At 40.2% G+C, this 13,000-nt stretch overlaps 2 protein-coding genes across 4 annotated transcripts in view; both read left to right on the top strand.

Annotated features, from left to right (window-relative positions):
• The window catches only part of LOC137196192 (cornifelin homolog B-like), a 31,949-nt gene that overhangs the window by 13,704 nt on the left and 5,245 nt on the right, over nucleotides 1-13,000 (top strand). The window lies entirely within an intron of this gene.
• The window catches only part of LOC137196191 (E3 ubiquitin-protein ligase TRIM69-like), a 23,990-nt gene extending 10,990 nt beyond the window's left edge, over nucleotides 1-13,000 (top strand). For 2 of the 3 annotated variants that reach the window (XM_067609040.1, XM_067609042.1), the window contains 8 exons: nucleotides 766-903; nucleotides 987-1,106; nucleotides 2,533-2,611; nucleotides 2,773-3,001; nucleotides 3,106-3,229; nucleotides 4,088-4,258; nucleotides 10,207-10,253; nucleotides 10,386-13,000. In XM_067609040.1, the coding sequence (XP_067465141.1) occupies nucleotides 766-903; nucleotides 987-1,106; nucleotides 2,533-2,611; nucleotides 2,773-3,001; nucleotides 3,106-3,229; nucleotides 4,088-4,258; nucleotides 10,207-10,253; nucleotides 10,386-10,987 (1,510 nt within the window). In that variant the 3' untranslated portion in view covers nucleotides 10,988-13,000. Of the gene's footprint in view, nucleotides 1-194; nucleotides 294-566; nucleotides 669-765; nucleotides 904-986; nucleotides 1,107-2,532; nucleotides 2,612-2,772; nucleotides 3,002-3,105; nucleotides 3,230-4,087; nucleotides 4,259-10,206; nucleotides 10,254-10,385 lie in introns of those variants that run through there. The other variant, XM_067609039.1, reaches the window with a different exon arrangement.

Raw genomic sequence — 13,000 nt, 5'->3', positions numbered from 1 at the left:
GAAAATTGTTGCATCAGTATCTTTATGTATATTCACTAAATCATCAGTTGAAATACATGTCAGGCCTCTGAGTGTGATATGCTGCTTAACTGTTATTAATCAATAAAGTGTCATTCAGTACAATCTCTAATTAAAACAGCAAGAAGTACAAATGACTCCATAGAAAACCAGAGTCCTCAGTCTGATGATGAAGGACTGATGAAGGAGAATCAGCAGCAGTTTCTCTCTCTGTGTTTCCTCTGCAGGTGAAGCTACAAAGACTCTGTGACTGGATGTGGATCTGAATTCACCTGGTGAGTATTTTTATTTCTTCTGCCACACAGCTGACTCCACCAGCAGCTCATCTCCATTAAATGTGTTCTATAGTGGTAAATGAAAAGCCAACAGAGAACTGGAACCTTCTGAAAGTAAAACATGAAACATTAAACCTCAGTGGAAATGAAGAATAATGTCTTACTTTGATGCCATCTGGTGGTTGAAACAAGAATGACGTTGTTGTAACTGCAGTGCTGGTGTGATGTGCAGCTTGTTGTAATGAATGAGCTTGTTGTTGTGTTTGTGTGAAGGTGTTTCTCTGCTATGGATCAGTGTGAGGACAGAGAGGAGGGAGTCCCTCCCTCTAAAAGCTCTCTGTGTGGGGAACATGACAGCCAGACCAAAGCTCAGAGGTGAGATGAGGATCTCTAACTGTCCATCACTGTTCTCCACTCACATAACTCCACCATCATTATTCACACTCAAAGCTCTGTGTGTGTTGTGTTGAAGAACAAAGAAGCAGCAAAGACCAGACTCTGCTGGACCTGAACCTGGACCTGGATCTGGACCCAGCTGTGTGTCCATGAAGAGTGACCGGTCCATGGATAAAGATACACATTTTAAACCTGGACAACCTGCTGATGGAAGGTCAGAATGTAAAGCTGCAAAGACTGAACAGACTTTTCATTTCTATCCAACATGCACATTTATCAGAGCTGTTGTTGTTTCAGGATCCAGCAGCAGAGACCAGACTCTCCTGGACCTGAACCCAGCTGTCTGTCCTTTAAGAGCGACCAGTCGAAGGAGGGTTTCATTAATTTTGAAGGAGGACGTCCATCTGCTGATCAGATGTAAGCTGTAACTGACAGTAAACGTCGGGTTATGCTAGAAAAGAACTGGTTTGTACAACGTGTTGTCCGACCCCGTCAGTGAAAAGCCGGCCGTCATAGAGAGGGAGGAGATGTCATAATCATTTAAATATGGAGATAACAGATCACATGTTCAGACAGTCTCTCCTGGAAGACATTCATGGTGTTGCACCCAGTTGTTCATATGAAAGTGACATGATATGATTTATTTATACATTACAGACATAAAAAAACATGTTAAAGGGAAAATACTTATTTCCAATATGGTCCCAAGATGTTAAAAGACAAAACACAAGACATACAACATAAAACTGAATCACCACAAATTAAATAAAATAATAAACGCCCACATCAAAACACAAAGTACAACAAAGACAATCTGATGGCTGACGTAAAAATGGAATTGCAGATTTCATTATAAACCTGTGAACATGTTCCATAAATAACGCTTGTTATCTATGAATCACTCTCTCACAATTTCTGATTCATTACTAAGAGTTGTGAATTTCACTGACATCATTCCCAGATACCAGTTACGCAGAATCATCAGCATACAGCAGCAGCTTGCATGTCACAGCAGCTGTCGTATCATTTATATACATAAGAAATAAAAGAGGCTCTAAAATAGAACCGTGCAGCACCACACATGTAATATCCTGAGGTTCTGATAGAACCACTTCAACATCACAGACTTAAGTTCTTCCTGTAATGTAAGAAATAAACCATTTTACAGCAGTATGTCCAAACACCATGCACTGTAACTTTGACAACAGTACAGAATGATTCACTGTGTCAAAAGCTTTCTGCAAGTCAACATAATTTCCTCCATCAAGGTTTTGTCTAATAAAATCAAACAAATGAATAAGACAGGTGTCAGTAGAGTCTGCTGCTATAAAGCCAGACTGAAGCTCATACAACATATTGTATCTGACTAAATACTTCTCAACCTGCTCAAACACAAGACGTTCAAAAACCTCAGACATGACACCTGCCTACTTTCTCACTTTCTCACCTAAATGTAGTTTTCATACTGGGAGCTGCCCAGTTCAACCAGTCTGATACAAGCAGACGCTGAGCAGCTCCACTGGAGCAGCTGGAGGTTGTAGCTGCCTTGCTCCAGGGCACTTCAGCAGTGTACAGTGAGGGAGGGAGAGCTGTATGGAGGGTTGTTCAGAGCTGTTTGGACTAAACCAAACTGACTGATGAAGCAAAACACTGAGCTGAAAGCTACAAACAGATTGAGCTGTTGATTCTTAGTGGGATCAGCAGGACTAGTAAAGCTTTACCACTACAGGGAGTCATCTGATTCTCTGTTCACATCCAAATATCACTTGATGGACCTTTAGCTTGTGATTGTCTCTGTGTGGGCAGACATAATGTGAGTTCATTCTTCATGATTCCTCCACAGAGTGGACCAGGAGAGCTCAGAGGTTCCCAGTGGTCAGTCTGCCCAGCAGCATCAAACACACTTGGACTCCATATTTATGGTCTGTACATGTACAACAACTACTTTTACATCTATTCTGTTCACAATCATCTCCATGCTGCACTTTGTAGACCAGTGGATTGTCAGTCTGTCCAACATGGATCTGATGTTTGCTTCATAATTTCAGTTTGATTGTGTCATTCATATAGTATTCTGTTCCAGCTGCTGGAGCAGAACATCATCACTTTTGTGAAGAATGAGCTGAAGAAGATGCAGAATGTTCTGAGTTCAGATTACCCAGATTGCTTAGAGCATCAGAGGGAGGATGAGGAGGTGTTGGGCGGTGAGGAGGAAGAGTGGAGGAGGAGCAGCAGAGAGGCATTTCTGAAGATCACACTGCACTTCCTGAGGAGAATGAAGCAGGAGGAGCTGGCTGACCGTCTGCAGAGCAGTAAGAGGATTTTTATAAAGATTTAACCTGATGGATAAATGAGACATTTACTTATGTTTCAAGTGCTCAGTGGTCAGCTCTGGTCTTCATCTTACTGTCATCAGAAAAAGATCTGAGCGTGTTTGACCTGAAGAAATACTCTGCTTCCGATGAGGCTCGTCTGAGGCTGCTGCCAGTGGTTAAAGCCTCCAACAAAGAGAGTCCACACTGCAGTCTGGAAACTCTCAGGTCGGGATTCATCAACCTGATCAACTGATCACCATTTAAACTGTGATTTATATGAGTTGATAAACACCTGGACATTTTCTCTACTCAAATTATTAGTTTTAGATTCAAAAACTGAATGAAGAACTGTGTAACTGGCCCAAAGTAAAACACATACAGACAGGTATTCAGTGAACAGTGTTTTGGTAACAGTTATAGTTTCTTTTACTTTCAGAGCAGTATCTGTGCTGGGATGATAGTGATTTTTAGTCACAGTGGTGATATGACAGTGCACCCCAGCGGTTATGTGGTTAACCAACAATTAATTCTTCTTTTATTTCAAACAATCTTAAAACTCTGGATGATTACTGAAACTGTGTGAAGTAGAGTCAGTGCGTATGAGTGAAAGAGTCAGAAATGTTTCCTTACTTTTTTTTTTACACTTATTTCCACAACATTCAGCCCTTATATATGCCACATTAGTTGGGATTCCTGTTCTGTGTTCGACTGTGAGCATCTGAGATGGAGTCATTTACCTTTGTGACATGTTGGAAGTTTAATGTTTGTACAAATTGTAGTCAGAGTCTGTCACCTGCAGCTCTTCATATAATATTCTACTATCATACTATTCTTTTATTTAGACCTATTTTTAGCAGTGAAGAGTTAGCAGTTGCCAACATCATGTTGACTAAGGTTACAGGAAGCTGAAACTACCTCACAGTATGTCTTACAGTGGTTGGCAATTTGAATTGTGAGGTAGTGAAGTATTACGTTTTACTCTGAAGATTACAGAAACACATTGGTGATGAAGGTAATAAACACACTAACTTCTAGTTTTGCAGTGATCTCAGATGTGAAGTGTGTTGTTTTGTGTGTCTGCAGTCTGTCAGGATGTCTGATCACAGAGGAAGGCTGTGCTTCTCTGGCCTCAGCTCTGAGCTCCAACCCCTCCCATCTGAGAGAGCTGGACATGAGCTACAATCATCCAGGAGACTCAGGAGAGAAGATGCTGTCTGGACTGTGGGATACGCACAGGAGACTAGAAGATCTCAGGTACGGACCAACCCAGTCTCACAGGAATTTGTAAAATAGTCACAAAATTTAATCTATCTATTCGTATACATGGACATGATTTTTCCTTTATTTTGTTGACAGTCAGCACAACTTTAATACTAATGTATTTCAGATGGAAGCAGGTTTCATTCCTGCAGCATGTTTTTATTGTTGGGACATGGGAGCTCAGAGGCTGTGTTGTTTATTCTCATTTGTTATTAATTTTTAAACTATAACCACTACATCACTCAATAATAGAGAATAATAAAAAAACAAGGCTCTGGTGAAAGGCATCTAGCGTGAGTAGTAGTCATTACATGATACCAGGAGTAAAACTGACGGTTAGAGATGAACAATATATGTCCGCCTGACGAGTTAAAGTTAACAGGCAACGTCCACAAGAACTGGAAAATCTTCAGGCAAAGTTTTGAGTTTTACCTGCTGGTGATAGGGATAAATGAAGATGAAGAATGTCGTATGATAGCCCTGTTGCTCACTGTAGTTGGTCAGTCCGCGTTGGATGTGCACAACATGTTTATGTTTACAGCAGACAAGTTTCCTGTGGTCCTGGAGAAATTTGAGGACTACTGCACACCAAGAAAGAATGAAACTTATGAACATTATGTGTTCAGAAGTAGAATGTAAAAAAATGGGAGTCCATAGAAAGTTATGTGACAGAACTGCTTCTCAAGAGCCAGTCCTGTAATTTTGGCACACTGTGCGATTCCATGATAAGAGACCAAATCGTTATGGGAGTGCAAGACAAGAGAGTAAGACTGCTTTTATTAAAGGAAACAGACCTTACTCTGTAAGAGGCAGTACAGATTTGCCAGGCATCTGAAAGCACAAAGTTATAGCTCAAGTCCTTTGACAGTGACAGTGAAATAACAGTCAGGTCTGTGGATGCAGTGCAAAAGCACAAGAAGAAAAATGATAAATGGTAGTCAAAGAAACCAAAGGAGACACAACGGAAACAAAGACAATTAAAACAATGTAACAAAGACTGTGATAAATGTGGAAGTACACATGTTCCAAACAAGTGTCCAGCATATGGCAAAGAGTGTCTCAAATGTGGAGGTAAAAAACATTTTGCCAGGGCATGTTTCACAAAGAAAATGGTGCATGTAGTGAACAAGGCAAAGGAGGCAAGCAACAGTGATGACAGTGATGCACTGTATGTGGGGATAGTAGCAGTCATGGATGATGATGGCGGGGAGGGAGAATGGATAGCCAACTTAGAAGTGAATAATGTAACTGTCCCAATGAAGATAGATACAGGGGCAAGTGTCAACATCCTACCCATTAAATACTTCAAGAGGCTACAGACAAAGCCTAAAGTCAGACCTAAGAAAATGAACTTAAGAGCATACAACAATGAGCCCATCCCATCAATCTATCTGCTGCTATCTGCAGCAGGGATGCACGCAGACCCAGAAAAAATAAGAGCAATAAAAGAAATGCCAACACCAAAAGACAACACTGAACTAAAACGTCTCTTAGGGTTAGTTAACTATGTGGGGAAATTTATACTTAACCTAACAGCAAACACAAGGGCACTGCGCAGTGTAATTGAACATAAAAATGTGTGGCAGTGGGAGCATGAGCATGAGATGGAATGGGAAAACCTGAAGATGTGTCTCATTCAAGATCCAGTGTTAAAGTTCTATGACCCAGCGCTTCTGGTGAAAGTGTCCACCAATGCTTCTAAGGTCAGATTAGGAGCAGTTTTGCTTCAAGAACATGACAGAACATGGTTCCCAGTAGCTTATGCATCAAGGGCGATGAACGCAGCGGAAAGCAGCAGAGCGCAACTAGGCACTAGATGACACACCACCACACATTCAACACCTTATGTTCTGCCCCCAAAAATATAGTCTGACATTCAACTTCACGCCAGGAAGGTATTTGGTCATGGCAGACGCTCTCAACAGGGCATACTTGAGCAACACAGGCCCAAGCAGTACAGCTCAAGATGTGCAAATACACATAGACTATATACAAAAGAACATGCCTGTGTCTGAGGAGAAATGGAGGCAGATTGCAGAGGCAACATCAAACGACCATGAGCTGCAGGTTGTTATGGAGAGAGTCCACCACCCAGGATTAATAATAGAACTAATAGAACTTACTGAGCAAGTGTACACAAAGTCACATAGTGGAGGAGGGGCCAAACCATTTAAATATTTACAAACTGGGCACAAATTTGAGAAAGATCTAAAATTCTCAAAGCTCAGTAAATTGTATTTCTCCAGTGCCCCACAGTGATGGAAATGCATTGGCTTTTTGTCCAGAGTTTTTAGAGTTTGTTTGTATAAGGACTCAAGAGGTTTTATGGTTGTTTCTCCAGCCTGCCCCCAACATGTGATGCAATAAGACATATGGGAAAGAATCATAGCATACATAAATATCTTGGCCGCGTCCAAAGAGAGACAGTTTCTAATATGTCTAAAATTTGCTAAGGTGTACTTTATGGTTTTAACTGTTTTTTAAACATGTTTCTTAAAGTTCAAATTTGGATCCAGTGTCACACCAAGATAAAATCAGTAACTATGTCAATATCTTCACCTTTGATGAGAATATCAGCATTAGGAGGTTGTACCATAGTTTTAGAGAAAAACATACCTTTTGTCTTGTTTACATTTAACTCAGACATGATTGATCAAGCCAATGTGTGATCCTTTCCAATGCAATTGTTATCTTAGCAGCAGCTAACTCAGCTGTTTTTGCATGTGTGTACACAACGGTGTCATCTGCATACATTTGTAGTTCTGCATCATGACACTGTTAGACCAAAATTGCTTGTATTAAGAAATGTCAGTTGTTAAATGACAATTTTCTCAGCAGCCTTTGAGAGTACTGGCAGTATACTTATTGGTGTGTAGTTACTGGATTCAAGGTAGTCTCCAGATTTAAAAATAGGCATGACAATGGTACATTTCCAGTCATCAGGAAATGTATGTTTAAAAGACAAGTTCATTAAATGAGCAATAGAGGGAGTTAAAATATCTTGATGATATCTTGTGTGATTTGACAAACATGGTGTCAAATTGGAAAGCTTCTCTACTTTTGGAGCTTTTTAAGGAGCTGATGATTTTGTTTACTTGTAACTCATTAGTCTCTACCAGCTTGAAAACCTGACCTGTAGCATCTATAGGAACAATATCCAGTTTCCTTTTCATTATTTTTTTCCTAACTCCTCCTTCCTCCTTTTACCTTCCTTCTTCCTAACAAGAAAAAAATTATTAAAGACAGAAGCAACAGTAAGATGATCTTCAATTAACTTTCCCTGTATTTTGAATTTAAAATTCCCTCCTTGTGAGATTATCAATTTTTTTCCAGATCAATTTACTGTTGCTTTTGCCTCATTCAAAATATTGAGATAAAAACGAGATTTAGCTTCTCTTAGCTCTTGGATAACTTTGTTCCTTAAACCTTTATAAATCAGCATATCAAAATATCTTCTAGTTTTAATTGCCTTCCTTAGTGCAGCATCTCTAGATTTCATTAGTTTCCACAAATTTTCATTAAACCACGGTTAATTGTTTTTATTTTCAAATTTTATCTGTATCCTCACATTAAATCTTTCCCTCACAGACTTTACTCTGTGAGTAAAGGTATCACAGCCATAGTCCAGATCATCAGAGGACAGTACATCATCCCGAATTCAAGCTGTTAATTTCATTGGTAAATTCTTCTTGCTTAGCTCTGGGTATGTATTGAAGGATCATTGTCTTAGTTGCCGTGGTCTTAAATCTACTTTTAGTTCATTTTCTTGCACATAGGGTTAGGTTATGATCTGATAAGCCAATGATTAAATTCTAACTTTTAGTTATTCTTTCTGGTTTGTTAGTAAATATCAGATCAATTTGTGTACTGGAGCATTTTGCAATCCTAGTTGGGCCTTTTACTAGTTCTAGTTGGAATTTCTCTGTGATCATTTTTAGTTTTTTCCTCTTAGTTTTATCCTCCCAGTTCACATTAAAGTCACCCATAAGTAATAATTCTTTGTTGAGATTGCACTCTTTCAAGACTTCTGTGAGTTGATCTTAGAAAGTGTCATCTGCAGAAGGTAGACACCTACAGATACCTATGATGTTAAAAGACATTTGTTGGGATAACGTTATTTTTTATCCCAACATATTCTAACGTGTTACCCGCATTATAAACCAGACGTTCACATTTGATGTTGTCTCTCACATAAAAAAGCACCCCTCCTCCTCTTCCATCAGGTCTGTCCCTTCTGAAACATTGGTATCCGGCACCGTGAACACACTCGCAGAAGTTGTTTGTTTCAACCATGTTTCAGTCAGACAGAGAAAGTCCAGATTTGAGTCAGACACAAGATGAGTTAGCTGATTGCTTTTTGCAGTATGCTTCTGATGTTAAAATGTCCTCCGAATAGCCCCCTCGGTTTCAGCCTCGGGTCCCATAAGACTTTTGCATGATTGACGGTTTGGAAGGTTTTGAATAACCTCTGCTTCCTCACTGCCGGGTTTCGACACACAGTGGTGTCAGCAGCAGGTTTTGTGAGAGAGACACTGGACCTATCAAGGTCTCCACAGTCCAGTAGCGAAAAGTTATTCATTGAGCCATCGTGCCTGGTGTTAACAAAGTTTAGTCTGTTAATGGAGAAGCCCGGCTCAGAAAGTTGCTGCTCATTTATCACTGGCACCAGAGGAGTCCTAGACATACTCGGGCACAGATCAGCATTGAAGTTCTGCAGCACTCCAGGGGTCACTGGTCCAGGCTTTAGCTGAACATCTCCGGAGAGCAGGATCAGCATGAAGAGGAGACCTGCTATTCTCCAAAATGAGGTGGCAGATGACTGGTCCACTGGATCTGTGATACACTCTGGTACCTGGGTTCGTCCGTACAGAGGAATAGATTGCAAAATATCACAGTAAGTTATGACGAAAACTCACTGTAGGAGTGTCAACTGGCCATGAGCCAGCATTTGACCCAAGCTCAATCACTCGGCGTCCCAGTTGTTTTACAGACAGACAGACACGTACAGGCAATACAGCAGTGAGTACCAACAGTAGTCCAAAGAGCACTCCATGAAACACAGCCCAGGTGTTTTTGCTGATGAAATACTGCTTTGAACTTGAAGCAGTTTTTGAAAGGCATGCTCTGTGGTACGATAAACGTCCTTGGAGGACAGTCCTATGTAGCAATCCCATCCAGGATCCCGGTGGCCAGAGGGTAGAAGCTCCTCTTAAGCCCCTCAGTACCGGCCAATGCGCCTGGAACCTCCTCTTGACCTCAGTGGGGAGAAAGTCCACCATCTGGGTAGTTAGGAACCCCAGAAGATCCATGTGGCCAGGACCATTTCCTTCGATGTTGAGATGGATGTACAGATGGTCTTACTTGATGTTTAATCTAATGTTTACATTTGAAAACCTGGACTGGCCTGGTAGCAGAGTTGGCAGGGGGGTGAGCTGACCATCTCCCCATCCCAATGAATGACCCCCAGTCATCTGCCATTACTTCTTGAGTCCAGGGTGCATAGAGAGGCTCCAGCATACGTGGATTACATTGCCAGCAAGGATCCTTTAAGTTTTCTTCTTGTTTAAAAAAAACACTCTTCTATAAGCTTCTTTAGTGTTGTATCTCCTCTGGAATATTGGTAACAGCAGCTAGCAGTTAGCAGTTGACAGCTAGCTAGTTGTTTTTATTTGAAAAATATATCCAAAGATGATGTTTTCTCTTCTGTTGCTGATCAATGCTCAATCAATGCTGTTACTTCTATTGAGTCTTTTCTGAAGATTTTTTAGTGTTATTTTGCAAAATGTTCCACTTTTTTGGGTCCAAGTTTGAGATGTAATAAGGAGCTCACTCCCAGTGCAGCCACTCCTCCGGAATCAGAATATATATAGAGAGAGTGATATCATGTCCATGTTTGCATGCTGAAAGAGAACGTGCTGCTCTGACCCCCCTCCTCCTTTCAGGCTGCAGTCTGCTGGAGTCCGATGGTTGACACCAGGTCTGAGGAAGTGTAAGTGTGTTTTTCATTTCATTCATCAAAACAAAGCTCATTCACATCCTACTGAGGATGAAGATGATGTCATCATCAAACAGATGATAGATCAATAACTGCAGCTGTATTGTGTCTCGTTCTCTCCATCAGATTTCTGTCGACTCACACTGGATCCAAACACAGTAAACAGAAACCTCAAACTGTCTGACAACAACAGGAAGGTGACATATGTGGAGAAGTATCAGTCATATCCTGATCATCCAGACAGATTTGATATCAGGACTCAGCTGCTGTGTAGACATGATCTGACTGGTCGCTGTTACTGGGAGGTCGAGTGGAGAGGAAATGTTTTTATATCAGTGAGTTACAGAGGAATCAGCAGGAAAGGAAACCGTTATGACAGTTGGTTTGGATGGAATGATCAGTCCTGGTGTCTGAACTGCTCTGATGATGGTCGTTACTCTGTCCGTCACAAGAAGAGAGAAACATCCATCTCCTCCTCCTCCTCCTCCTCCTCTGTCTCTAACACAGTAGCAGTGTATGTGGACTGTCCTGCTGGCACTCTGTCCTTCTACAGAGTCTCCTCTGACACACTGATCCACCTTCACACCTTCAATACCACATTCACTCAGCCTCTGTATGCTGGGTTTGGGCTCTGGTCTAACTGGTCTGGTTCCTCAGTGTCTCTGTGTGGTCTGGAGGAGGAAGAGTCTCCTCCTGTTAGAGAAACTTTCTCACTGCTGACCAGATAGTTCAGTCTGTACAGGATCACACACAGCTGATGGTATTTAGTACCAACATGATCTCTCACTGCTTGTAAATGTAAACATGGTTTCCACATGATTGACAGTTTGTTTGTAAAATTAATCAAATGATAAACTGAGTCCAGTTGTTGTTGTTTTCTGTTGTTAGTGTATTAGAAAGGCTTGAACTGTGATGGGATAATGGGAATGGGATCTTCACAATGTTTAGTTGTAGTTCTTCTAGTAGTTTCATAGTAACCGTGTTACCTGATTCCTTCACTTATTTAGAGATCACATGACAACTGATGGTCAGAACAACAGGCCTCCTATTGGCTGGTTAAATGAACACCTCTAATGGTGAAGGCTGAGACTCAGCAGCTGGAGTGTGGCTGCTTTTATGCTGCGTTCATATCATATTGGAATGATGCTAATTATGAGATTCTGACTTGTAAATAGAATTCAGGTCAACATTCAAGTGCTAATTATGAAGTGGAAAAGCTGAGAGCTCTGATATTTACTGGATATGGTGGATTATTGTCAATAACAGTATTTTTGAGCCTCATTCCACCAACTTTGTAATCATGCAGCCGTCTTGATTTGTTGTGTGACATGAACGCTGGCAAGTTGTAAACATAGGAATCTTTCCCACCTCTACCATCCATCCCATATGATGTGAACACAGCATTAGAGATGAGAAGTCCAGGAGCTGTTGTGTGTTTCTGACATACAGGAAGTATTTAGTTTTTCTCTTTTATTCAGTTTTGTCTTATTTCTATCTACTGTGTTTCTATTGAATTACTTTACATTTTGAAACATTTAGTCCTTCATGTTTAATAAAATGCACTAAATATAGTATATAATTGTATAATTACATGAATAAAATCTAAATAATGATACATATTATTTATGTTGTTGTATTGTGGGTATTTCTAAAATCCTGGCTACAGCCCTGAATATATACACCAAAATAATGTCTTACAAACAAACAATGGAGCAAAATGAATACGCAACCATGGAAACAATCCAAAAGAAGAATCCAGTTGGATGCATGGACAGGTGTTTACTCCTGAGAGAGACAGTCACATTATATTCAGTTTAAAATGTGTAAAAGAAGAGTAAGATCTGTTGAGAAATGTGTTGAGCGGATCACAGACATCTGAGTGTGCAGCTTGTTCTGCTCTGTGATATTTACTGACAAAGATCTCAAACATTGCTCAGTGAATTAATGGAGCATCATGCTGCTGTCAGAGTGGATGTTCTCTCTCTGTTTGGGTCTGTTCAGGTCCAACACAGTCTGGATCAGGTCTAATTATCCTCAGCTCTGTTTCACAGCAAGACTCTTTATTTGTAACATTCATTGGTGCATGTTGGCTTCAGGAAGGTTCTCCATGGGTCAGTCTCAGACCTCCAGTCTGATAAATGTTTTCCATCCTTACAAGAAGAAAAAACAGCAGAAAACACTGAAAACTGTTTTTACATGAAAAGAATCAAATGTAAAGATTTGGAATATATTTGCACAAAGAATCATTTTCCAGCATCTTCAGTCTGTTCTATTCTATATAAATTATTAGTCAGCTTTGGCTGCCACTCAGAGTTAAACTGACTTGTAATTGACATGAAACACAGCTGTAAATTCCTCCACATGTGCATCATGAGGCCATCTAGTGGACTGATAGTAGAACAACAGCAGCTGATTGCAGCTTTCATGGAAATCAAATGAGTTTAACTTTTATTATTTTTCATTTCTTAAACTGTGGTGTTGTGTTTTTGTATTTCAGGATTGTATTGATTAGTTTTTATGTTGAAAGTGTTTCTTTATTTTTCTTTGTCTTTTAACATCTTGGGACCAGTTTGTTCATCTTGGGAAATACGTGTTTTCACTGTGACATGTTATCACTTTCTGTTTTGTGTCTATAATCCATGAATAAATAAATAAATCATATCATAAACATAAACATAACTTTGCTTCAACAGATATTTATATGTACAGGTGAGAGTGTTGAAGGTTTTACAGCATTTATA

This window comes from Thunnus thynnus, chromosome 13 (assembly GCF_963924715.1).
Source record: "Thunnus thynnus chromosome 13, fThuThy2.1, whole genome shotgun sequence".
Lineage (NCBI taxonomy): Eukaryota > Metazoa > Chordata > Actinopteri > Scombriformes > Scombridae > Thunnus > Thunnus thynnus.
The sequence above is the reverse complement of the archived record's forward strand: the minus strand, read 5'-3'. Positions and strand labels throughout refer to the sequence as shown.